This window comes from Cnephaeus nilssonii, assembly GCF_951640355.1.
Source record: "Cnephaeus nilssonii genome assembly, chromosome: 3".
Lineage (NCBI taxonomy): Eukaryota > Metazoa > Chordata > Mammalia > Chiroptera > Vespertilionidae > Cnephaeus > Cnephaeus nilssonii.
In genome coordinates this window covers 6,678,731-6,703,674 of record NC_137074.1, presented here as the reverse complement: position 1 = coordinate 6,703,674, position 24,944 = coordinate 6,678,731, and the positions used below count along the sequence as shown (strand labels likewise).

At 53.6% G+C, this 24,944-nt stretch overlaps 2 protein-coding genes across 5 annotated transcripts in view; both read left to right on the top strand.

Annotated features, from left to right (window-relative positions):
• Positions 1-10,157, top strand: part of C2CD2 (C2 calcium dependent domain containing 2) — a 57,777-nt gene extending 47,620 nt beyond the window's left edge. The window contains exon 14 of the mRNA XM_079767102.1: positions 6,030-10,157. Within this exon, the coding sequence (XP_079623228.1) occupies positions 6,030-6,250 (221 nt within the window). The 3' untranslated portion in view covers positions 6,251-10,157. The remainder of the gene's footprint in view (positions 1-6,029) is intronic.
• Positions 10,158-16,398: 6,241 nt separating this feature from the next.
• PRDM15 (PR/SET domain 15) overlaps positions 16,399-24,944 on the top strand; it is a 53,963-nt gene continuing 45,417 nt past the window's right edge. For 3 of the 4 annotated variants that reach the window (XM_079766864.1, XM_079766865.1, XM_079766862.1), the window contains exon 1: positions 16,399-16,456. The gene's annotated coding sequence lies outside the window, so the exon portion shown is untranslated. Of the gene's footprint in view, positions 16,461-24,944 lie in introns of all 4 variants that reach the window. The other variant, XM_079766863.1, reaches the window with a different exon arrangement.

Genomic DNA, 24,944 nt, shown 5'->3' with positions numbered 1-24,944 from the left:
ACGTCGTTGCTGTTTTCCACCACCAGGTTTGAACCGGTGGTACAGGGAGCAGGCCGGGGCGTCTTCTCTCATTTCAAACCAAAGCTGATGGTTTTGGCTGAAGAGCCCGTATCCTCTGGGGCAGCAGGGAGGTCGGGGCTGGGTTTCCGAGCGTGGCTGCGGGTGCAGAGTCCTGGAGTCTGCTGTTTGCAGAGGTGACGCCGCAGGCAATACAAGCAGTTTACTCCCCAGCGTCGGGCCTGTGGTCAGCTCACGCAGTGTGGACGTGGTCGCACGGCAATGTGAGTGCGCTTCCCACACCTGACCCGGGCCCTGGAGACGGCCGAGGTGGCCGAGTGCGCGTCGCGCGTGTTTTACCGCCACGCAGCACGAACACGTGAATGAGTGAGCGAAGGCTGCCGAGCGCCCTGCCCGGCGACTCGCATGTGTGTGCCCTGTCAGTGCCCCGCACTCACCGTCTTTCCTTCTCGTTCTGCTCTCGCATGCTTGTTGCCTCCTCTCCATCTCCTGCTCATTCCCTTTTCCCTAAGAGGATCGCTGTGCCAGCCAGAGTTGATTGCCCACACAGTAAGTGGTCCTTGTCTCATACGTGTATTTTTAAAATGTGGCCTTGCTGTGACAAAAGCGTGTGCTGTAACATAGCAGGAGTCCCTCCCCGTCCTTCCCTTCTTCCCCCCACCTTGCTAGTATTACTTCCCGGGGTGCCAGCTCATTCCCTGCTCCGTTAGTGTAGCGCCTTTGTCTCAGCCAATCCGGGGAGGGCGTGTCTCTGTTACCTGTTGGGCCAAAACAGTCTCGCTACGACCTGCACACAGACCGGCCCCTAACTTCCTCCAGGTCTAAAGCGTGTGGTCACTGACGCCTGGGCAGTGTGGCTCAGTAGTTGAGCATTGATCCAGGCACCAAGAGGTCACCGGTTCAATTCCCAGTCAGGGCACATGGCCAGGTTGCGGCCTCCATCCCCAGCAGAGGGCGTGCAGCAGGCAGCCAATGGATGTTGGCGTATCTCTCTCTCTCCCTCTCCCTTCCGCTTTCTCTCAATAAAAAAACACATAATTTTTTTTATAAAATATATTTTATTGATTTTACAGAGAGGAAGGGAGAGAGATAGAGTTAGAAACATCGATGAGAGAGAAACATCCATCAACTGCCTCTTGCACACACACCCCCACCGGGGATGTGCCCACAACCAAGGTACATGCCCTTGACTGGAATCGAACCTGGGACCTTTTCAGTCCGCAGGCCGACGCTCTATCCACTGAGCCAAACCGGTTTCGGCAAAACACATAATTTTTTAAAAACGAGCGGTCACCGTGATACCTGACCGTCCACGGGTCCGCCTGAGGCCACGCTGCTCTGTGGGCCGCAGACTGCGGTCTAGGGGATTGCTTTGGTCAGTGTTCCTTCCTATTAGGGTTTCAGACAAATTCCTCAGTGAGCTGTTTATGTCTGTTAAACTCTGTGGAAACACAGGCCTATATTGATGCAAGCTGTCACTTAGGAAAAATGTTAAATCCCTCCATATATTGTTTATTCTTCAGTCTTTAACTTTGCTAGAACCAGGGAAAGGTTTTTTCCCCTTCTTCCTGTCCCCCATTTACAGTTTCGGTTATTTGCCTCACATTTCACATCACGCGGCTCCCCGTTGTACCCTCGGGAGTCGGTAAGGCCGTGGCTGAGTCTCGCTTCTTGCCTGGGGGTGGGGGGGGCGCAGGCAGCCGGGATACAGGAGTCAGGCTTGGCAAGCCCCGCCAGCCCGGCTCCTCTCCGGACTCTGTGGGTACCAGGCTATTAGGCATCGTCGGTCAGGGTGCTCCGCGCACCGGCACCAGCAGGCTCCGAACCAGGGAATGGGCTCGGTGACTCTGGGGCTGACGGGGCTGAAATTGAAGGCGGGAGGCGCAGCAGGAGCTGACGAGGGAGTCGAGGCACAATTTCTTGTCTCCAGGGAGCCTTGGGTTTTGCCCTTCCGGCATTTAGCTGGTTGGGAGGAGCCCGTCCACATACAGGGTCATCGTCAGTTCAGGCCGCCTGGGTTATGTGCCGACCACCCTCCGGGTGCCTCCACAGCGGCACCCAGGCCAGTTGGACGGGGTCACCGGTGCTCGGGCCGAGCTGACCCAGGAAACGGAGCGCCATGCAGGGTTCCTCCTGCCGCCGAGGGGGCCTGCTTGCCTGTCTGCTACGGGCCTCGCCCACCGCGAGTGGTCGAGTCCTCCTGGCGCTATTTACCCCGAAGGTAATTGCGATGTGGTGGCCACGTCCAAACAAACAGGCTTTCTTTATTGAGACCCGATGATGGAATCACCTGTGCTTAATGCTCATTACTCTTCCTGTTTAATAGTTCAGCTGTGGGCCCTGGAGAAGGGTTGGCCTCACTAGAACACCCTCCCCGCCTCGCACCCCCAGCAGGCCCCTCAGAGCTGCAGCCTCTCCGAGACCCTGCAGGGCTCAGGCTGAGCTCCGTGACCTCCTCTGGCGGCTGCAATCTGCCTGGCCCTCTGGAGGCCTCCCCGGGGACCGCCCATGACGTGCCCTTTACAGACACCTGCCGGCCACTTCTCAAGGGGGACCCCATCCCCATCTCGCTCAGACAGCACCGCAGCAGCACAGAAGAGCAAGCAGGAGAACACGGGCGCCCGCTCTGGGCCCACGTTAGCAGGAAAGAGCACATCGCCTCTGGGGGCCTCGGCGTCCTCGCGGGTCAGCGGGGCTGAGAGCTCCCTCTGAGGTGGGTGGGAGAGTGTCCGGGGCTCCAGCCTGTAGAATTGCGAACTTCCCCTCCCTGACAGCCCTCTGCCCAAGGAGCTGATGCTGCCCCACAGAAGCCACGACGGGTCCTGTCACGTCAGGGGATACCGGCTGGGGACTCGTTGGTTCCTCTGAGGCCGTGAGAGAGAACCTGTCCTGTGTCTCCCCCGGCGACTGGTGGTTGGGGGGCATCTCTGGTATCCCTGGGCTTGTATTTGCAGCACCCCGATATCTGCCTTTACCTTCACATGGGTAGTCCTGTGTCTGGGTCCAAGTCTCCCCTGTTTATAAGGACACGGGTCTCACTGGATTAGGGTGCACCCCAGTGACCACACTGTGACTTGGTCACTTCTGAATTGGCCCTGTCTCTAAATAAGGTCACCATCTGTGGTACTGGGGATGAGGACCCCAACATGTGAATGTTACAGAGACGCAGTCCAACCCAGGACACCACCGCTGCTCACACCTCCGCCCTGGCTCCAGACCCCAGGGACACAGGACGTGGGCTTTGGAGATGGGCCTCTGGGAGAGACCCTCCGGTGGCTGAGACCCCAGCCTCCAGCTGACCCGGGGGTGGACTGGTCTGCTCCCCTCCCCACACTCCCTGGGGGGATGGGTGGGAGCATGCGATTAGAGATTCCAGGTTCACTGAGTGGACCCCTCTGCTCCTCCTGCCTCTCTCCATCCCAGTGTGAGAGCCCACGTTATATGTTCTTCCAGGCACCAAGCTTAACTGGAAGCAGGTGCCTACACATCAGAAATAGCTCCTAGGCCCCAACCTGAGCGTACCCGGTCAGGCCGGGAGCTCCCTCACTGCACCCTGGCATTTGATACACCAGGTAATTAGCCAATGGGCACCACTGCGTGCGCGCCACAGGCCAGACTCCAAGGTCAAGTGCAGTTGATGGTGGTGATCTGTGACCTAACACACCCCAACTGGTGATCTTCTGTGACACTGCCTCACAGGGGTTTGCATGGCTGCAGGAGCGGCCATAGATGGCCCACAGATGTCACACACCAGGCCCAGGGAGAAGAGCGAAGCCACTCACCCTCCTGCTCAATCCCTTTTCCAACCATCATTACACCCTGCACGTGGCTATCAACTTTAGATAACTGTAAAAGGTGTCCTAAGATTTTTCAGAATAGACTGCTTGATTGGATCCAGAGAAAAAATATTTTTAAGTCTTTTCAACAGATTTGAGCAGATTAAAAAGGCCCACTTCTTGGCACTCTTGAGTGACTCTGCTCTGCTGCTGAGCCTAGGCACACAGGACACGAGGTTCATCCTCAACGCCAGGTTCAATAAGCGGCCTCTGAAAGTCATGGCCATGCTGCTTTTCTCCGGCAAGTGTTGATTCTCCAAAGTCTGCAGACAGGGCCAGGATAGAAGAGTGTCCCAGTGTCCACAAGAGGGCGCGATGGCAACTAATCCCTTACTAGGGTGCTGTTCCCAGATTGCCCACCAGAGAGCGCTATTGTGACTAATACTTTACAAGGCTGCTGTTCCCAGAGTGTCCACAAGAGGGTGCTATGGCAACTAACCCCTTACCAGGGTCTTGTTCTAAGAGAGTCCACATGGGGGTGCTATAGCAACTAATCCTTCCCAGGGTGCTGTTCCAAGAGTGTCCACCCAAGGGTACTATGGCAACTAATCCCTTACTAGGTTGCTGTCCCAAGATTGTCCACAAGATGGTGCTTTCACGACCAATCCCTTACTAGGCTCCTGTTCCCAGTGTGCCCATAAGAGGGTGCTATGGTGACCAGTCCTTGCCAGGGTGCTGTTCCCAAAGTGTCCACAAGAGGACACTATGCCAAATAATCCCTTACCAGGGTGCTGTTCCAAGATTGTCCAAAAGATGACGCTGTGGCAGCTTTACTATGCTGCTGTTCCGAGTGTCCACCAGATGGCGCTGTGGTGACTAATCCCTTACTTGGATGCTGTTCCCAGATTGCCTACCATAGAGTGCTATTGCAACTAATACTTTACTAGGGTACTGTTCCCAAAGTGTCCACAAGAGGGCGCTATGGTGACTAATCCCTTACAAGGGTACTGTTTGCAAGAGTGTTCCACAGGAGAGCGCTATGGTGATTATTCCCTTAACAGGTTGCTGCACCCATAGTGTCCACAAGATGGCGCTGTCATGACTAATCCCTTGCTAGGGTTCTGTTCCCAGAGTGTCCACCAGAGAGCGCTATAGTGACTAATCCTTCCTGGGGTGCTGTTCCAAGATTGTCCACAAGAGGACACTATGGCAACTAATCCCTTACTAGGGTGCTGTTCCCAGAGTATCCACAAGAGGGCACTATGGCGATTAATGCCTTACTAGGGACATACTGGGTATTTTTGTGAGTCTTGGCTGTTGAAGAACTTGTCAGACCTGTCTATCAGGAAAAGAGTGAATTGCCAAATTATCTATAAAGCTCCCTCTGTGATCTGCAGGTCTTTCTTCTTTCCAAGTCACTAACACCTCCGTGACTGGTAATGAACTTCACAGACTCGCTGGACAGGCTCCCTGACTTTGCTGGGCCTTGGTTAATGGCATGTTAAGCTAATTTGTGAAAGGGTAAGATTAGTGAGTTCTGTTGCCGTGTTAGCTTGCATTTGATCTTTAAGGAAGCCTTGCTGTGGAAATTATTTTTGCTGCTGCTAATTTTTTTTGCATCGCATATTCCACTCCCTATTACATACAGATTGGTGGAACCATACCAAGTCAGGGGGTAGGGGGCTGAGGGGACCCCAGTGGCAAGGCCAGGACAGGCTGCTGCCGTCTGGTTTGACTAGTCAATGACAGAAATCCCTGCCCTGGAATGGATACCAGGTGATAGTCCAGCTCACTGCTTCTACATTCACAATCCTCCTTTCATTTCGTCTTGTGTTTTGCACAAGCCAGACGCCAGTCGTTTTTCTCACGCAAACAACGATGCGCCTGGAGTAATGAGCTGCTTCTTATTAGAGTCATTCGCGTTTCCTCTTTTCTTTTTCAACTTGGCCTAGTCCAGTGGTCGGCAAACTCATTAGTCAACAGAGCCAGATATCAACAGTACAACGATGGAAATTCCTTTAGAGAGCCACATTTTTTAAACTTAAACTTCTTCTAGCGCCACTTCTTCAAAACAGACTCGCCCAGGCCGTGGTATTTTGTCGAAGAGCCACACTCAAGGGGCCAAAGAGCCGCACGTGGCTCGCGAGCCGCGGTTTGCCGACCACGGGCCTAGTCCCTCCGGGGTTCCTCTCGTCCACAGCCCCGCTGACCAGCCCCTGTGCTTTGCTCTTCCAGGAGGCATTTTAAGGAGAGGCGCAAAGCTCTTCTTCCGCCGGCGGCATCAGCAGAAGGACCCCAGCCTGAGCCAGTCCCACAACGACCTGGTGTTCCTCCAGCAGCCGGAGGGGCCCCGGAGGAAGGGGGCCACGCTCTCCAGGATCCTCAACAAGAAGCTGCTGTCCAGGCACAGAAGCAAGATTGCCATGAACGGCGCCCCCAGGGACCCCGGTGTGTAGGCCGAGGTGGGCGGCCTCCTTCGTGGCGATGCTGGAGATGTGGCCCCGCCAACAGCCCGCCAGGACGGAGTGGGACGCCAGCGCGTTTGTCTGGCTGGGGTTTTCCCGACAGCGTCATCTTTTGAAGGGGAAGAAAAGTCTGACCAGGCCTGTTGACCACCCGATGCTGGGGAGAGGGAGGGCTCTGCCCCGTGGCTGAAGCTCAGGTCGGAAGGAGATTTACTTGATGAACTAAAGAACATGCTGCAGGGGGCGGGGTGGGCCGGGGTTGGGCCTCCGTGTCACCCTCTCTCTGCTCTAACGGGTATTGTTTGAGGTCCACGCCACAGGAGCAGATGACCCTCTGTGCTGTCAGTGGGGACGCTGCGTAGGTCACCTCTTCTGTTGGCTGCTCGGGATAGAACGCCGCAGCGGGCCCCGGGGCCAGGGAGGCGGGGCCCCGGCAGATTTGGGTCAGGAGAGAAATTACGATAGGAATGGAGACACTACGACAAATGTGGGAAGACATTTGCCTTTGCTATCAGCCATAGAACTTGAAAAATTATGCAAATCCTGAATATATCCTATGCATATTACGCTGAACACTTTTCTAAGTGTGCTCTGAGCCTGTTTGCAAGTGGGAGATACGTAACTTCTTCCGTGGGTTGTACACTTCCTCTGGAGTGTCACAAGCTCGCACCGTGGGCTTTTCCCCGGTCTGGCTCTCACGAAGCAGGGGTGCAGCACGCCTCTCCGATGCACGTAGGAGCAATAAGGGGCAGCTGAGAGAACGTGGTGCCCACACCCACCTACCTGGATTTTCTCTCGTCCGAGGTTGGTTTGCCAAATATTGCCAATAGCTGAAACCAAGTACTTTTAGGGCAAAAGAGGAAATGATTTTATGTCTCAGGTGTGAGTCTTAGGAAGGGAAGTTTAGTAAAAAAACGGGCCAGGCTTGCATCAGATGCCTCTCAGGAGCGCGTCTGAATTCTACTGTGAACAGTCTTGGCAGACTCGGTGGGGGGGGGGGCGGGGGGTTGTTGGGGGGACGTTTTTATTTCCCGTGGAACACACGATAAGCTTGCTATACAACGGTAATATCCTCCGTGTCTTCCAAAGCACTTCCCGCATCAGCAGCCGCTGGGGTTCAGTCACAGTTGTCACGCTGCCCCACTCCTGGAAGTGCCACGTGTGGGACGTGGGCTTGTTGACAGTTGCCGTTGGCGTGAACGGTGCTGGTGGCTTAATAAGAGTCATTTCCCCCCGATGAGGTTTCAAAGGCTATTACGAAAACTCAGCTTTTGTCACGGATGTGCATTTGGGGGGGACTCCTTTGTACAGACACTTCTGTCAACCCTCAAACATCTATTTTAGGGGTAAGAGAGCTCTCGAGGAGCTAAAACCTTTCTAAAACCAAAATTCTAGAATCCTTTCCTCTCTTTATTTGGAGGGAGGAATTAGAAGAATGCGTTTAAGAATGTCACTTTAAAATGCGCATTTGAAAATTCCTAGGCGTCCCGGGAATCAAGGGACTGTAAAGTGACTTTTTTTTTTAACGAGACTTTGTTTGTAAAGATTATATTCCCATTTTAATCACTGTAAAATAGCACCTGGCATTACAAAATATATGAATACCACATTCGTCCCCACAGGTCAGCGGTCACTACAGGCCTTTTGGGGACAGATGGTCACTTTCACGGTGTGTTTTGCCTAAAGGATTTCTGTTCTTCCTCGTGGCAGGCGGACATGTAACATGCACGGGTTAATGATAAGGGGACCGATGTGTCAGAGTGTAGGACGCTGGTCGGAAGTTCTTAGTACCGTTCCGTGTTCGCTTAAGTTTGAAATTCAGATGGACTCATCAGCTCCAGTGGGAAGGTATCAGAGTTTTAGACTGAGTTTTTCTCGCTCTCAAACAACAGCAAAACCAAACCACAACATGTCAGCCATTGCCGTTCCCAGATCGACTCAGGAGCGCCCTGTCCGCTGTTGAATACCTTCGCCAAGGGCTCTGCTCTCTCGGCTCCCTCGTGACTTGAAACCTCTCCGGCTCCCGGGAAGGAGCCCGCTCCGTCTCGCCCTCGTGCGTGAAGCCAGGGCGTGGACACGGACAGAGAGAGCGTCGTCACGGAGATCCATGTTTCTTCGTGTCTGTTGGGTACACGTGAGACCCTGTCCACTGGAGCTTGGTCCAGGGGCCCGTCCGCCAGGCGCACACACTGGTGGCCACCCTGGCCTCCCCTGGGGTCCGAGGACGCAGACGTAGCGGGAAGAGGAGGAGAAGATGACGCCAGGGTAGCCCCTCGAGACAGGGCTGTGTCTATACTGTGAATGCTTCCTTTCCCAGCCGTGTATCCGGGTCGGTTTTTTAAAGGTGTCGGGTATTTATGTTAAAGTCAATGTCATTGAGGTGAAATACCAATTACGATCACACACCGGATACAGAACACACTCATGTGTGAGTCACTGGTCCCCTTACCTTTTCCACACGCTTTCGTGGCTTGAGGGCTCGTGTTTGGGTTTTGAGGACATTTTTTCAGCGTGGCCTCGTCAAGGGACTCCTCACGAGCACTGACCGGTCCGCCTGGACCAGGAGCACACGCTGCTGTTAACACGCCGGCCGCGCTCCGCGCTGTGCGCCAGGACATCCCTGTGGCCTTTGGGGAGGATGGACATGGCGCTTGAGCGGGCTTTCACGCGGCATTCACGCAAGTATCCGTCTCGCTGTTCTGTTCAGAACCAGCTGTGAGGGAGGTTTAGGCAGAGCGGGCTCAAGCTGAAGTTCAAAGCCAGCCCCGGGTGGGTTCCCGAGGATGGCTGCCAGGCCAGGCGCAGCCAGCCAGTCACCAAATAGACGCCTGCCTGGGTGTGTGATGGGCGCTTCCGGCCACGTGGGTAGCAGAGTGGCCGATCTTCTCGAGCAGGAGAGCGAGGAGAGTTTGCATTGCTGCCGCCCGATGCGCTGTTCCCCAAGTAATCACCTCGCGGCCCGGGGGACCTCACAGGACAGGCTGGGGGGCGTCGGGGGTCAGCACGCTTACCTCTGCCAGGTGGTAAGCAGGACCCCGGTGCCACTGCCCACGCCGCCCAGGCGTGATTACCAAAGCAAGCGGCCCGGACCCCGCTCCGCTGAGACCCGCCCGGCAATCTCAGGTCCCCGGGTTCCTTTCCCGAGCGCCCCTCCTTTCCGTGTGAGGGGGCGCCCACCTGCCCAGCCGCCAGCTTCCCCTCGGGGGGACGGTACCATTTATGATCGAGTCTGGTCCTTCTCTTTGCCCGATGTCACACTACGGTTACATCTTAAAACAGAAGACAGCAGAAGGGTTCCTGGGCATGCGGGCAGGGCTGGCTTGCGATCTGGTTGGTGAACTTACATGACAACGATTGTATTCCCGGGCAGCACGTTAGAACCCGGTTCCGGCCCGCACCAGCCCCGTGCAGTGGGCTCCTTTGGAGAAGATGTGGCTGGGACGTCAGTCTCTTTAAAGAAATAAACGTGCACATGGAACACGGGATCTGAGTTGTTTTTGCCGAGGCCCGTGCTCCCGCGTTTCTCTGAGCGGCTCAGCACCCGGGCCTCTGTGTTGTCGGCGCCTCAGCGGTGACCACACGCGACCAGCACTGGTGGGAGGGGGGTGGGGGTTCCTCCTCGCTGGGCTCCCGGGGGCTCCCCGGCGAAGGACCTTCCTCCCAACATTCTTCTTGCACAGGTTTTAAGTCACTCAGCACCTTGCTGTAGGTCTGGGGCTGAACCACCTACTAGGAAGGAAATGTTTGTCGTGAACTCTCGGGTCATGGTGAATCGTGGGTGCCACGTGGCCTGGTCCCCCAGCAGCGAAACCTGGCCCAGAGTGGCTGTGGGACCCTTGGCGATCCCCCAAGACCTGAGGGGCACTGTCCCCTTGGAGTGGAAGCTTTCATCCATGCATTGACCCCCTTGCCAGCACTGGCCCATGGGTGAGTGCGGGGGGGGGGGGGGGGGGGGGGGGACCGGGGCGGGGAGGGCAGTTCCCGGGCGGGGCGGGGCGGAGCAGCTGGGTGTGGGGCAACGCACAGACACCGACAGGGGTGTCCCCGTAGCCCCTGCAGGCTGCTCCCCGTCCAGGTCCTCAGTTTCTCTGTCCTTCAGCCGCATCCCCCTGCTGTGTCCAAGCATGGGGCCTTGGGAGGGAGGGCCGGTGCACTGGGGACCCCTCCGGCCCCTCGCCCGCCCCCCTCCTCTCGGCTGTCCTGACCCCACCTGCCCAGGCAGATCCACAGCTTTGCGTTGGGGGTAAGAGCACGCCTATGGGGAGTCCCAGCTGTTGGGGGGCTCGGATTTTGGACTCAAGGTGCAAACCTGGCGACGGCCCTGTGTCTCGTTTGGGGCGGAGGTTCGGGGCTTGGGGTGGAGGCGCTGCTTCCTGTGTGGGGGCCCAGCTGACGCTCCAGGAGGAGACCGGGTGGTCCTGCTACAAGCCCGCACGTCCTACCCGCCAGCGTCCGCACCGGACCTCCCGTCACCTCCAGGGGACACCGCGTCCCTGCTAATCCCTTCTACACCGCCCCGTCTACTTCAGCTGTGGTCTCCAGCACACACCCCTCACGCTCCTCATGTTTCTAATAAACTCAAGCCCTCCCTGCCTTCCCCACAGCGTGGCCGCGACCACCAAGTGCGACCTGGGGGCTCCGTCAGCCCTGCACCGCCCTCCCCTGTGCTTGCTCCCCAGCGAGCATGGTCCCTGGCAGATGTCAGCTGACGGCACCCTGTGAGCGCACAGCTTACACCCATCCTACCCCACGCGTGGGGCCAGGTCAGGGGACCGAGCCCGACACGCAGGGGGCGCACGTGACAAAAACATGCTGTTGTGGACCTCGGTCACTTTACATGCACAGGGAGCTGTGTGTATGTGTCAGTAAGTCGTGTGTTTAAAAGAAAAGGTGGATGGCTCACCACAGGGGGCTGGATGCAGATGGATGACCGAGCGCAGTGCCCTCCCTGACGAGAAAGTGCCAGCCAGACCTCTTCCCGGCTGACCTGAAACACCCACTTCTACACGCGGCCCCAGCTCACCTCGGCTCTGCACCCTGACTGTCCACAATGCAAACGGCCAAGTGTGCCGCGCCAGCACAGCCAAGGGTTGGGGGAGCCTGAGGGAGGGCGGGGAAGGATGAAGAATAAAGACAGGCAAAGAGAATAAGCTGGGTCTAGGTCAGTGATGGCGAACCTATGACACGCGTGTCAGCACTGACACGCATAGCCATTTCTGATGACGCGGCCGCGTGCTGAGGATGAAACATTTGCTGCTCCTGAGGATGAAACATTTGTGACTAGAGTCTTGGAGTTAGTTTTTTCCTCAAAGTGACACACTACCCGAGTTATGCTCAGTTTTTTGGCGAAGTTTGACACACCAAGCTCAAAAGGTTGCCCATCACGGGTCTAGGTGGATCTTCTGTGCCTGGCTGAGGCCACAGAACAGATCCAGACTGCAAAGCTGAGGCTTTATTTATAGTCAGGGGCAAACAAGGTAATTTACAATGTTGTTGTAAGTTTCGCTTATTTGGGCAGCACTTGCTGCCCCTCCCACAGCCCATTAGCTATTCAGGAAAGATCTAGGGAGCAGTCACAAGATCAAGCTTTATGCTTAGAGGACTGTGCCCTCTAAGCAGGGACTTGTTTGCGACTTTGCCAGCAGGTCAGTCCCAGGCTTAACCCTATAACCGCTCCCTACAGCCAAGTTGTGCCCTTCAGGTGCCAGACATTCAAAACGATTATGTAGATGTCATCAATATTGATAAGGCAACAATAGATGCTTAGGTGGCTTAAATATAAGGTATATTCTTGATATTTTATACAAAAACTAGAGAAAGATTTGAGGTCACAGTGATACTAGCTAATACTAATGGAGCACGTACTATGTGCCAATAATGTTTTTCAAGTGTTTGACGTATAATGACTCCTAAATTCTTTGAGGTGACCCCGTGAGTTATGACCTAGCCTGGCTTTATAGATTGGAAAACTGAGGCACTGACAGGTTAAGTAACTTGCCCAAGGTCACACAGCAGGTAAGTGGCCGGACCAGAACTTGAGCCCAGGCCGTCTGGCTGTAGAATCCCTGTTCCAAACCACGAGTCTCTACTGCCTTGTGTTGGAGAGAACAGGACTTGTGGCCTCATATGGTCTTTCCTGAACTTTAAGGGCAGTGCTCCCGGCAGTGGGTTGCACATAGTAGGATTTGAATTGTCTGCTGATGGCTTTATCTCTTTACCCGGATGGGGAAAATTAGCCAGATTGAAAACAAACGCTAAAGAGGGCATAGAAAAGTGGCTGAGGGCCCAGGGGCATCCTGGCTCAGTGGTTGAGCGTTGACCTACAAACCAGGAGGTCCCGCTTCGATTCCTGGTCAGGCCACATGCGTGGTTGAGGGTTCGATCCCCAGTGGGGAATGTCCAGGAGGCAGCCGAACAATGATTCTCTCTCATCATTGATGTTTCTATCTCTCTCTCCCTCTCTCTTCCTCTCTGAAATCAATAAAAAAAAAAAAATTTTTTTAAGTGGCTTAGGATAGCCCTAGCCGATTTGACGCAGTGGATAGAACATCAGCCTACAGACCAAAGGGTCCCCGGTCCAATTCCCTGGGTTCGATTCCGGTCAAGGGCACCTACCTCGATTGCAGGCTCCTCCCTGGCCTGGGCCCTGGTGCGGGTGCGTGCAGGAGGCAACCAGTCGATGCGTTTCTCTCACAGTGATATTTCTCTCTGTCTTCCCCTCTCTTTCACTCTCTCTGAAAACCAATGGAAAAATAGCCTCAGGTGAGGATTAAAAAAAAAAAGTGCTTAGGATACATATGTCCACAATGTCCGGTAGTGACAGTTTTATACTTAAATTAGCAAAGAACCAGAGCTGATGAGACGTGTCCGTGGGAAAGTACACGTCTAAGGCGGGCCAACGTCAGGGCTGCGGGTATCAGCCTCATCTGGGACCACACGGTGGGGTGGCTACACCTTAACGCCAGCTGTTGGGGAAGAACACCGTGTTCTTAGGAAAACCCACTGATGATAACGGAAACTTACTTATGTTTGTTTAAATCCCCCCAACTTACTTTTGAAAATTTCAAACCTACAGAATAACCTGTGTACTCTTTACCTAGATTCACCAATTCTGTTACATTTTGAGATAATCATCTTTCTGCCACAATCCTTAGAATGCATCTTCTAACAGGGCATCCCCGCATCAGACATCCAACACAATGTTCGTGTTGGAAGTTTCTCACTGATGCGATGCTGTGAGCCAGAACCAAGTCCATATTCGAATCTCCCCAACAACACCCTTTACAGGCGCCTTTTCTTGTTTCCTGCCTGGGGTTCAGAGTGTGCGTTCATTCCATTTGTTGTAATCAACAAAAATTTGACCCTTTAAGCAACAAAATTTTTAACTCAAAAACTTTGGATGTAGCCCTGACTGGTTTGGCTCAGTGGATAGAGCGTCGGCCTGCGGACTCAAGGGTCCCAGGTTCGATTCCGGTCAAGGGCATGTACCTTGGTTGCGGGCACATCCCCAGTATAGGGGTTGTGCAGGAGGCAGCTGATGGATGTTTCTCTTTCATCGATGTTTCTGACTCTCTATCTCTCTCTCTTCCTCTCTGTAAAAAATCAATAAAATATATTAAAAACAAACAAAAAACTTTGGATGTAAAAAGACACTATTTCCGCCCTAACTGGTTTGGCTCAGTGGATAGAGCGTCGGCCTGTGGACTGAAAGGTCCCAGGTTCGATTCCGGTCAAGGGCATGTACCTTGGGTGCGGGCACATCCCCAGTAGGAGGTGTGCAGGAGGCAGCTGATCGATGTTTCTCTCTCATCGATGTTTCTGACTCTCTATCCCTCTCCCTTCCTCTCTGTAAAAAATCAATAACTATATATATATATATATATATATATTTAAAAAAGACACTATTTCCAGCCTTGATAGGAGGAGAATACTGAACACACGGAATCCTTCTGAAGAGGCAGATGCTGTGACTCTGAACCCCAGCCCTGTGTCAGGGCAGCGCTGAGAACGGCTCGATGTGGGTTGAGCTCATCTATTTTGTTTCTCGCTCGTGCTGTGACCTGTCAATTTTTCTGTAAATGACCTGTTTTTGTTTACGCATCCTGGTACCTATTTAGTATGCAGAGGCCCAGAGAACAGCCATCTGGGCATTTGGGAATTGCGAGTGCCGTCACTAGGAGCAGGGTGGGTGCGTATTAGCAGTAGTGTTGTTTGTGCCTGTAGAGGTTGGGGAGCATTTGGGCAAAGACCTGAAGCATGAAGGGATAATGGTGGAAAACTCGGGAGTGGTCCAAGCGGGAGGGAGTGGCCACAAAAGACCCCAAGAACATGTGTGAAGAGAAAGCAGGCTCAATGAGTGTGAGCAGGGCGGAGGTGAGGCACAGGTGAGGCGACCCAAGGTCTGGGAGGCTGTGGTCCAGAACTAGTCCATGCCAACGGGAAGTCACTGCAGGGTGCCGGGGAGGGCAGAGAAATGAGCCCCTAGCAGCATGACCCCCCACACCTTCCTCTCCAAGGGCCATCCTCCCTCCTGGGGACTTGGGACTAACCTCATACAAGTGAACCTGGCTGCTGGCTACTCCCCTCTATACCAACTCACTCTCCCACCAGGAAAGGAATTGATAGCTCATTTTCTATGTCTCTTCAAAATAATGAAAATATACTTGTACAATCTTTGCTAATAGGATAGATAAAAATGAGCTCACTGCAATTCACTTTTCCTCTAATTACAGTAGGTGGGTAGCTTCTCATAACCTTCAGAGCCATTGTATTTTTAAAAAACATATTTTTATTGATTTCAGAGAGGAAGAGAGAGGGAGATAGAAACATCAATGATGAAAGAGAATCATTGATTGGCTGCCTCAGGAACTCCCCCCCCACCCCCCCGCGCCCCGCCCAGGGGATCAGCCTGCAACCCCAGCACATGTCCTGACAGAGATTCCAACCACGATCTCCTGGTTCAAAGGCCAATGCTCAACCACTGAGCCACCCTGACCAGGAGCATTGTATTTTCCTCGTGAACTGTTCATAGACTTTTTTTTTTTTTTCTATTGGGTTACTTACTGTTCTATTGATTCATAAGGACGTTACATGTATGAGGGAAATGAATCCTTGCTGATATCAATTTCAAATAATTTCCCCCCAGTTCATCACCTCTTTTTGACATTAATGGGGGTTTTGGCCAGGCAGAAATGAACGAGGCAGCTTACTTCTCTGCCTCGGAAAGGCCAGAACTAGGTGAAAAGACCCTCTACTGCCTTCTATTTCTAATATTTTGTTTCCACACTACAACTGATGGAGGGGGTGGAGGCCACGCAAGCTACCAAGCTGGTAGGAGGAAGAGGGCAGAAAGACTGGGTGCCAGGAGGTGGTCTAGCTCAGCGTGGCTCAGGGCGGGCACCGGAGACCGTTTCTGCCATGTGGGCAGCCCAGTCCACCTGGCCTCAAGTGCCCAGCTCTGCCACCCGCCAGCCAGATGCTGGGCCTCTCGTTTACCGCCCGTTGGGAGCAGGGCAAGCGCTTAAGTTTTCTGACCTACTAGAAAGATGCCAAGAATCAGCAGCCCATCGGCTAAATTCAGGAATGATGATTGGGCAGCAAACCTCAAGCCCGATTTTTTTAAAAATAAAAATTCGACCCCTTCTCTCACCCAGCCCTCCAAAGAAATCAAGGCTCGACGGAGCCACCAGAAGAACAAAGAGGGCTGTGCGCGCCGTCCGTGCGCCCCTCTGCTGGGGCTGCGGGGCCGAACCACGCCACGTGGGAAGGGGTAGCGCGTGGCCACCAGACACCTCCTGCTGCTCCAGGGAAAGGGCGGTCGGAACCCGGCCTCTTGGTCCGGACGATCCGGATCCACGTAGCCAGCTCACCCCGTCTCCTTCTCCCCAGTCCAAGCCTTTCGCTCCCGGTCCACGCCGCCCGCCGCTCCGTCCGTTCCCAGTCCACGCAACCCCGTCCAGGCAGCTCGCCCCTCGGTCCACGCCGCCGACCCCGGGCTACGCCGCCCGCGCCCAGCCCACGCCGCCCCGTCCAGGCAGCCCAGTCCCGAGCCACGCCGCCCGCGCCCTCTCGCCCCCGCCAGCGAACTACAACTCCCAGAACACCCCGCCGCCGCCCCCCGGCTTCCGGTGCTGCGCAGTTTCCGGAGCGGATCGCAACCCGGAGTCCGGATCCGATCCCGCTCTGCACATTCCAAAGGCAGGTAAAGCCTGGGGCCCCGCGCCCGCCGGCCACCCCCGCGCGCGCCGCCCCCGCCCGGCCCGCGTCCGCTTCGCCCGCGCGCCCGCCCGCCCGCTGCCCCGGCCCCGCCCGGCCGCCGCCGCCGCCGCCGCCCCGGTCCAGCCGCCATGCCGACTGTTCTTTGTTACATTCGCCGGCTGCGGGCACCGTGGGCGATCGGAGTCAAAACCCGGCTGGATTTCCCGGAGCCGCTCCGGGATCGCCCTGCGTGTGGCCCGCCGCCCGCCCCGCCGCCGGGGCGCTCCGGGCCCGCCGCCCAGCGCCCACCGTCCCTGCCAGCGCGGGGCCACGGGCCTCGCGCTCCCGTGGGCGCGGCGCGGGGGGCTCCTCCGCCCCCGGCCCGCGTCCCCGCCCCCGGTGCCTGGCTCGCCGACTGCCCCCTCGTGATGTCACTCTCTCCACGCGGGGCACGGCCCCCGGGGCGCACGGGAGGGTCCCTGGCCCTTCGCCCCCCGCGGTTAGAGAAGCAGGAGTCGGGGCGACGGGGCTGCTCGCCCCCCTCCCCCCCCAGAGACCCCTGCACCCTGTCTCTGTAACCCCGTGGGGGGGGGGGGGCAGCGGGAAGGGAGTCGAGTCCGTGGACAGTTGACAGGTGCCTGCCTCCGGGTGGGTGGCCGGGCGGGGAGGCGCAGCCTGGCGCAGGCAGGTGGAGGAGCCAGGCCTGCGGCTTCTGGTGAGGGGCAGGCGTTCTCCTGAGGGTCCGCTTGGGAAGTGAGCACTCATGGAAAGAGAGACCCGCCTGATGGTGTAGTTATTGTGTGTTTACCTTTGTGAAGCTCTTCATGGAGGGGATGAGGTTTTCCCCCAAATGCTCAGAAATTACCTGTGCCCACCCCTCACCCCTCGCAAGGGCAGACTAAAGTGGTAGAAACCATGGTGACCAGAGACAGGTGGGCCCCTGTGTGTGAGAAAAGATGCCAACAGGCTACAAAACCACATTTGCTTAAGCCCCTCTCCTAAAATCCCCGCTCACCTGATACACTTGGAGAACCCAGCTTAGTCCCTGAAGGTGCTTTTAAGGATGAAAAGGAAATGAACACCTGGCTTTGAGCTACATCTGAAAGGGCAGGGATGAGAACTCTGCATGGAGAGGGCACGTATGTAGACACTTGGTCTTTATAAGGGAGGCACCCCCAGCCCATTCACACACACCGCACCATCTTCTGTTTCACAGCCTGGACACTTCCCCATGCTCCACATTTTCCCTGCTCCTCTCGGCTTGTCTGCTTGACATCACTGCCTGTGGTGACTGGTTAAGAAATAGGAGAACCATCATTTGGATTTTGAGAGGAAAAGGCAGTGGAATTTATCTGTTACCCCTTGATAGCTTTGGTTCATCCTTCTGCAGAAACGTTGCCACCAGGGAATGTAATGATATGTTTGATTCTGGAAGTAAAAGGGTCAGTTTTGTTTTGTTTTCAGAAGACAAAGAAATTGAAAATTAACCGCAATAAGGGTTAGTAGCTTTCCTTGGAATAATTGTATTTGAGAAAGAAGTCCATTCCTTAGGGCAGGGGTCGGCAAACCGCGGCTCGCGAGCCACAGGCGGCTCTTTGGCCCCTTGAGTGTGGCTCTTCCACAAAATACCACGGCCTGGGCGAGTCTATTTTGAAGAAGTGGCGTTAGAAGAAGTTTAAGTTTAAAAAATTTGGCTCTCGAAAGAAATTTCAATCGTTGTACTGTTGATATTTGGCTCTGTTGACTAATGAGTTTGCCGACCACTGGTTTAGGGCACACTCACGTGCCATTCCTTTGATGCCGCCTTTGCAGAGGTCAGGAAAAGAACACTGCCATTTTGCAGACTTAAGGCACCTCTCGGGCACGTGGCTTCAGAGGTTGAGATTGTAAGCAGTGACCTAAATGCTTCCTCAGCTTCCTCCTCACATGTGTAAAGTGTGGGTGATCCCTGTCCAGTTTACCTCATGGTTCATGAGAGTGCATGCTCAGTCCTTTGCCCATTCATTCAACATGTCTTTATTAAATGGGCGCCTGTTACAGGCCTGGCACTACAGAGAACAGGAGAGGTGCTGCTCGGTGGACCTAATGGTCCGGAGGGAGGGAGGTAGAGCAATAAACAGTAAGACTGTGTCAGGTTGACAGTGGTTAGAGCATGGAGGGGGAAGGAAGGCCAGCAGGTGGAGGCGGTGGTATAGGTAGGGGTACGTGCACTCGGGCAGTCAGGACTAGAAAGGTCTGAGCAGGAGACCAGTGCTTTGAGGGGCTCAGTGGAGATCTGGGGTGAGGGGGTCACAGGCAGATGAATGGCAAGTGCAAAGGCCCTGGGGTGGGAGCCAGCTTTGTGTGCCCAAGGATGAGAAAGACCCGTGTGGCCCGGGGGAGAAAGCACAGGACGCCGCACAGGCTGTCCACCAGGGTTTGTCCTGGGTGCCAAGTGGATGCCACTGGGGGCCTTGGGGAGGGGAGGGACAGAATCCATGTCTTCAGAGATGACCCTGTGGCTGACACATGGGGAATCCAGGCCCCACGAGATTCCACTAGAAACGGGGAAATGAGGAGTGAGGACAATGTGTATTTCTAGAGCGAGGCAGGTCTTGCTGTTGGTTTGGTTTGGGAATGTGTGGTGGGTGACACAGGAGGTGCTATTTACTGAGGTGCATATGACAGGTGTGCAGGGGCGGGAGGTCATTAGGGGGAATCAGGGCCCTGCAGGCGAGCGGCATCTTCAAACTGCCCCTCTGGGGTGGGATTAACCCTTGCCCAGGGCCCAGAGTCCAGGTCCCTCACCTTCCTGAGGGAGGGCCCCTCTTACTGTCTAGGAGACGGCGACCCCATCCCCAATCTTGGTGTGAGCCGAGGTCCTGGGGTGTGGAAACCTCAGGGTGTCCACAGATGCATGGGTGTATGGGGAGTGAGCCCACTGTGGGGTAAGACCTCAGACTTTTGGCAGCTGGAAGGCGCCCTCAAGCGGACGGAGGAAGTGGGACCGTTGGCATTTACGTGGGCACTGGTGAGTGGCCGTGGGCCATTGCCATAATCAAGCTCTCCCACTCCCATCCACTTGTCTGTGGAACAAGATGTCCTGCACTCACATCTGCAAACATGACGACGGGGCCGAGTTGAACATTTGCCCATGAGCTGTGAACTGGCTGTGGGAGAAAGCCTACCTGCCTCACTGAACACAGCTTCGTTAGCGGCTCTTCACCGAAGCCTACGCTGTTTTCTGTTGTGATCAATGCGGTCTCCATGATTGTAACGACAACTCAATCCAGAAGAAATTAGCACACCCTAATGGCCATACAAAATCCAGACTGATTAGCTTTCCATGCGTGTTTGTAGTGCGATCAGTAGAGTCGTCTTGAGCAGGAATATGTGACATTGGGTTCAACGTCTGCAGTGATGGACATAGGAGATCACAGAGAAAGAAGTGCTGTGAGCTTCCCGATAGTAAAGAGCTTGTTGGTGTGTTTCATAGTAGATGGCAGTGGGCATCACACCGCAGTGCTTCGAGCCCAGGGGACGTGTTTAGAAGGGTGACATATGCTGTTATTTTAAGAAGTCAGTACTTCTACTGGAAGTTACATTCCTTGCAGCTGTTTGAACCCAGGATGCCAGTTCAAGCTGTCAGCTTACGTGCAGGGAATAGCATTTTGTAAACACACTTTTGCAGAAATATTAACGAAATGTTGGGTGGTGCCAGGAACCAGGCATCAGGTGGGGTCCAGGGCCTTGGGAGGGCCATCGCTGGACTGGGGCCATGGGCTTAAGAGATGATGGGGTAGGTGCTGGGTGCAGAGGGAGAGAGGACAGGGGCCAGCCCGGGTTACCCCCTGTAGTGGCTTTGGATGGGAGATGGGAATGAAGAGGGGCTTAGGAAGGAGCTCCCAGCGCATGGAAAGGAGACCGCAGAGGACAGGTTTTCCAGAGGGAAGGGTGAGGCCCACTGGGATGTTGCCCAGGGCGGGAGCTGGTGGAGGGGTATGTGACAAGGAGAAGTGGTGTTTCCATTGAGGAGAGAATGGGAGGTGAAGCCACGGGAGTTCTTCCCAGGACTTTTGCAATGAAAGAAAACAGAAATGGGGCAGTAGAGTTCAGGGGGCGCATGAGTGGGTGCTGGTGTGAATAACCCTTTCCTTACTGAGAGGTGCCCTACGTTATTGGCTCCATTTGACTTGTTGATGTCCAGCACGGTTTGCATCTCCAACTTACAGCCGCAAGCGTTGATATGTTGCAAGTGTCGTCAGGACACCCTGATTAACTGGCCTTCTGCCCTTGATGGGCTGGAGGCAAACCCGTTAGAGGTAGAATGTCCTTAAATCATGCTTCCTGTGAGGGGACTGTCACTTCCCACTTGCTCTCTGGGGAGAAGGGACTGCACCTGCTGGACTAAGAGTATGCCTTTGAGAAGGAGTAGTCCAAGTGTTCTGTAACTCTGAAGGCCTTTGGCCTGTTGTAAGTTAAAAAAAAAAAAGTATGCTAATTAGTTATAGTAAGTTTGCCTTTTATTGTGACCAAAAACATAAATATAATTTTAGCACCTTATTAGTCAAGAGGTTCACAGAGACCCTTGTTCTCACCAGGCCACTTCAGTTCTATTAACTGATCCTGTTATCTGGATCCCTTATGTCCCTCTTGGGTCTGTTTTCCCCAGCACATCTGCCTCCTCTGGACTCGGTTCCCTGACACTGCTCATTCTCTACAGTGCTCCCCATCCTTAGGCCGAGGGTGCAGGAGGACCTTTTCAAAGCTCCCAGGATGCTTAGTTTTAAAATTTTGTGTCTGTCACGCAAGGCCTATCCTATATAATAAAAGGCTAATATGCAAATTGACTGAACTGCAGAACAACTGGTTGCTATGACACGCACTGACCAGCAGGGGGCAGACGCTCAACGCATGAGCTTACCCCTGGTGGTCAGTGTGCTCCCACAGGAGGCGCGCCGCTCAGCCAGAAGCCAGGCTCAGCTGGTGAGTGCAGCGGCGGTGGCGGGAGTCTCTCCTGCCTCCGCAGCAGCGCTAAGGATGTCCGACTGCTGGCTTAGGCCCACTCAGGGCTTCTGGTTTGCGAGAGGGCACAGGCCAGGCTGAGGGACCCCCCCCCCCCCCGCCCCCAGTGCACAAATTTCATGCACTGGGCCTCTAGTTATTTAATAAGAATCAGTGCTCACACACCCCCTCTTTTTGTTAAGTAAAAAGATGACTGCCAATTAAAGCTCTAATCAACATAATAAAGTTAATGTTACCTCAGTTTCCATTTTTAAGATGACAGACTATAGACCTTTCTCTCCCCCTCTTTGCTCAGAAATTCCTTATAAAGAACAAGAAGTGAAAATCAGAAATACAGATGTTGTCTTTGATGAAACTAAGAAGTTCAGAAAGAAAAACAGAAGAAATAAAAGAAATAATACAATAAAATTTTCAGGCCCGGCTGCGTGGCTCAGTGGTTGAGCATCAAACGCTGAACCAGCAAGTCATGGTTCGATTCCCGGTCAGGGCACATGCCTGGGTTGCAGGCTCGATCCCCAGTGTGGGGCGTGCAGGAGGCAGCCAATCAATGATATTTTCTCATCATTGATGTTTCTATCTCTCCTTCTCCCTTCCTCTCTGAAATCAATAAAAATATTTTTTAAAAAGAATTTTTTTCAGGCTAAAAGACATGAATGCCTGGGTGCCAACCAGTGCTCAACATTAAAATAGGCCATGAAACTTGAGGTCACTGCAGCTAAATAAAAATCCTAAAAGATTCAGGGGTTTGGGAGTTGCATACAAAAGGTTGCTGGCTAGAAAGACATCAGACTTCTCAGCAGTAACACTGGAAGTTGAAGGACGATGGAGTCCTGCTTTTCTTGTTCTGTGTAAAAATCACCATATGCCCAAGCAGACCAGCCGTCATGTGGGATTAGAATAAAGACATTTGCAGACGTGGTCAGTCCTCGTAAAAGATTTACCTCCTGGGCACCATGCTAAGGAAACTACAGGAAAATGTGCTCCCAGATCAAAGGCCTAAACCAAGAAAATGGAAGCAAGAGGCCTCAGGAAACGGGTTCCATTTATACCAAGAGAACAAACAACTCCCAACGATGGTGAAGGGAAAACAACATAAAATCTACACTCTGTGGCGACAATTAAAACCACATTCAAACAAGAACTAAGCAAATGTAAGAAATAAATCAATTCCCCCTAGAAGGTTGTACTAGTAATGAACTTTAATGTTTCCTATAGGGCAGTTTTTTGAGCCCTCAATAATATTTTCAGAGTCATCATATTATATGCACTAATTTAACCAGAATTATGTTGGGGAGCGAGGGGAAGGGAGAGCATGTAAGAAAGTGAGTTATTCTCTACAATAGTAAGAATTAAAAATGCAACGCCCAAAGTTGAGAAGGTAGGGGCCCTCAGTAGAAGCCTGTTATTTCAAGATGTGGAAATAGACGTAGCAGAAAGACCCAAGGACTGGAGAGAGTCGACCTGGGAACGGATAGGAAGAAGGGAGGGGGGAGGGGCGCTTTTTGGCCTCTAAGGCTATGCACGTGCCTTACAGCCATTCACATTGTTAGAATGAAAATGATCTTCGATGGGAGCGGAAGGGAGCCGTGGGAATGAAAGAGCCACTGCTCTGTCCATTGAAGACCTTGCCCTGAGAGGTGGCTTCAGCAGGCCAGGGGCTGGTTTGGACCATGTAGGTATGTGCCACGTCACTCAGGTGCCCGTCCTGCTCCCGATTCTCATGTCTGGGCACAGCAGCTGTTGGGGAGCTGAAAGCTTCCTGGTTAGGCAGCTGCTGGCGGGGGGTGTGTCCTAGCGGCAGAGGCCCACTGTTCCGTTTCTGTCCTGTTAGGATTATTCGCAGGGGGACTCTCTTTTTCCCAAATCTACTCTCCATCTGGATTGGGAGCCGGTGGGTCAGATAAGGTGGCTCTGGGAATTAGCCTCTAGGCGATGAAATGCTCCAGATCCAGTCAGTCACCAAGCCTGAGGCCGGGCCCAGCCGCACCAGACTCCGATTCTGCACTCGTGGTGGGCTCAGTGTGGCAGGAGAGAAAGGATGGGGCATAAACAGTGACAGCTGTGGGGCTTTAATAATGGCTATTGCAGCCACAGACAGACAGACAGGGAGAGAGGACCCAGATGAGACAGAAGGCGGTTGTGCCAGTGGGAGGGGATGTAGTGGAGGATCAGAAAAAAACAGAAATATAAACTCCTGGGGCAGGGCCTTTAATGGAGCAACTCATCCTGTATAATGTGAAATGAGATTAAAAAGAAAGGGAAGTCACGTTAGTTTACAGCATGAGTTTGAGCTTTGTTGGTCAATAAGCAATGAGGAGTGATTGCTGTATATGCCATTTCTTTATTGAAAGCTGGCTTTTGAAAAACACATACATAGCACAGTCATGATGGGGGATAGAGGATTGTGGGATGGAAGTCTTTGAGAACCACCATTATATGAGGTAACGATGAACTAGAATTAAAAATTTACCTCTCCAGGCTGGAAAGGGGCTCCGAGGAGATATTCTAACCCTCTCCTTGTATAGATGAGGAAACTGAGGCCCAGGGAGGGGAAATAAGGAACTCGAGGTTTCACATCTAGTCAATGGCAGAGTCAAGCTCACTCCCTGGTCCCTGGTGCCTGTCCTGCCACAGCAGGACCAGCCCCTTCCCTTGTACTGGTGACCCAAACCCTGTGCTCGGGCCGTGGTTCTAGCATGTGAATCCTGTGTGCAGGTGTGTTCTCGGCCCCGGTAAATGTGGGCTAAACACATTCCCACAGATTTTTAGTGCAGGACTTCTCAGGGCCTTTAATGTGCCATTATGTGTCAAAACTCCAGAATGGGAATTGCAGTGTGTCACAACTTTATTGGTCACAAAATTCATCTCTACCCACCTGCTTCCCCCACAGAGCATCTTTCAGAACATTCTGCAGCACGTTAGTGACAATCACTCTTTTTTGTGTGTTTTTTTCTTCATTATTTTTTTCTTTTAATGCTTTTGATATTGTCACAAGGGCATGCATCCAGTGGGAAATGTCTGTGTTGATTAAAAAAGTATCCCGAGCCTCGTGGCCAGGGCTGGCTGCTGAGCACTTGAAATGCGGCTGCTCGAATTAGGAGGGGCTCGACGTGTAAAACACAGCCTGGACTTTCAAGACGTAGTATGAGGAAATTACAAATGAGTTGTAATATGATTTACACGTTGAAATGATAATATTTGGGATATGTTCTGTTAAATAAAATGTTACCACAATTACATATGTGAATCCTGGCAAGAATTTTTGTAGACAGGATTGTTCTAAAATTTATATGGAAGGGCAAGGGACCAGAGTGGCTGAACGGATTTTCAAAAAGCAGGGGAACCAGTCTACCCAACTATAAGACTTCCTGTAAAGTGATGGCAATCAAGACTGCACTGACTGAGCTCTGCCAAGAGTGGTGCTGGCGCAAGGATGGACCCAGAAATCAATAGAACAGAAAGGAGAGCCCGGAATAGACCCCCG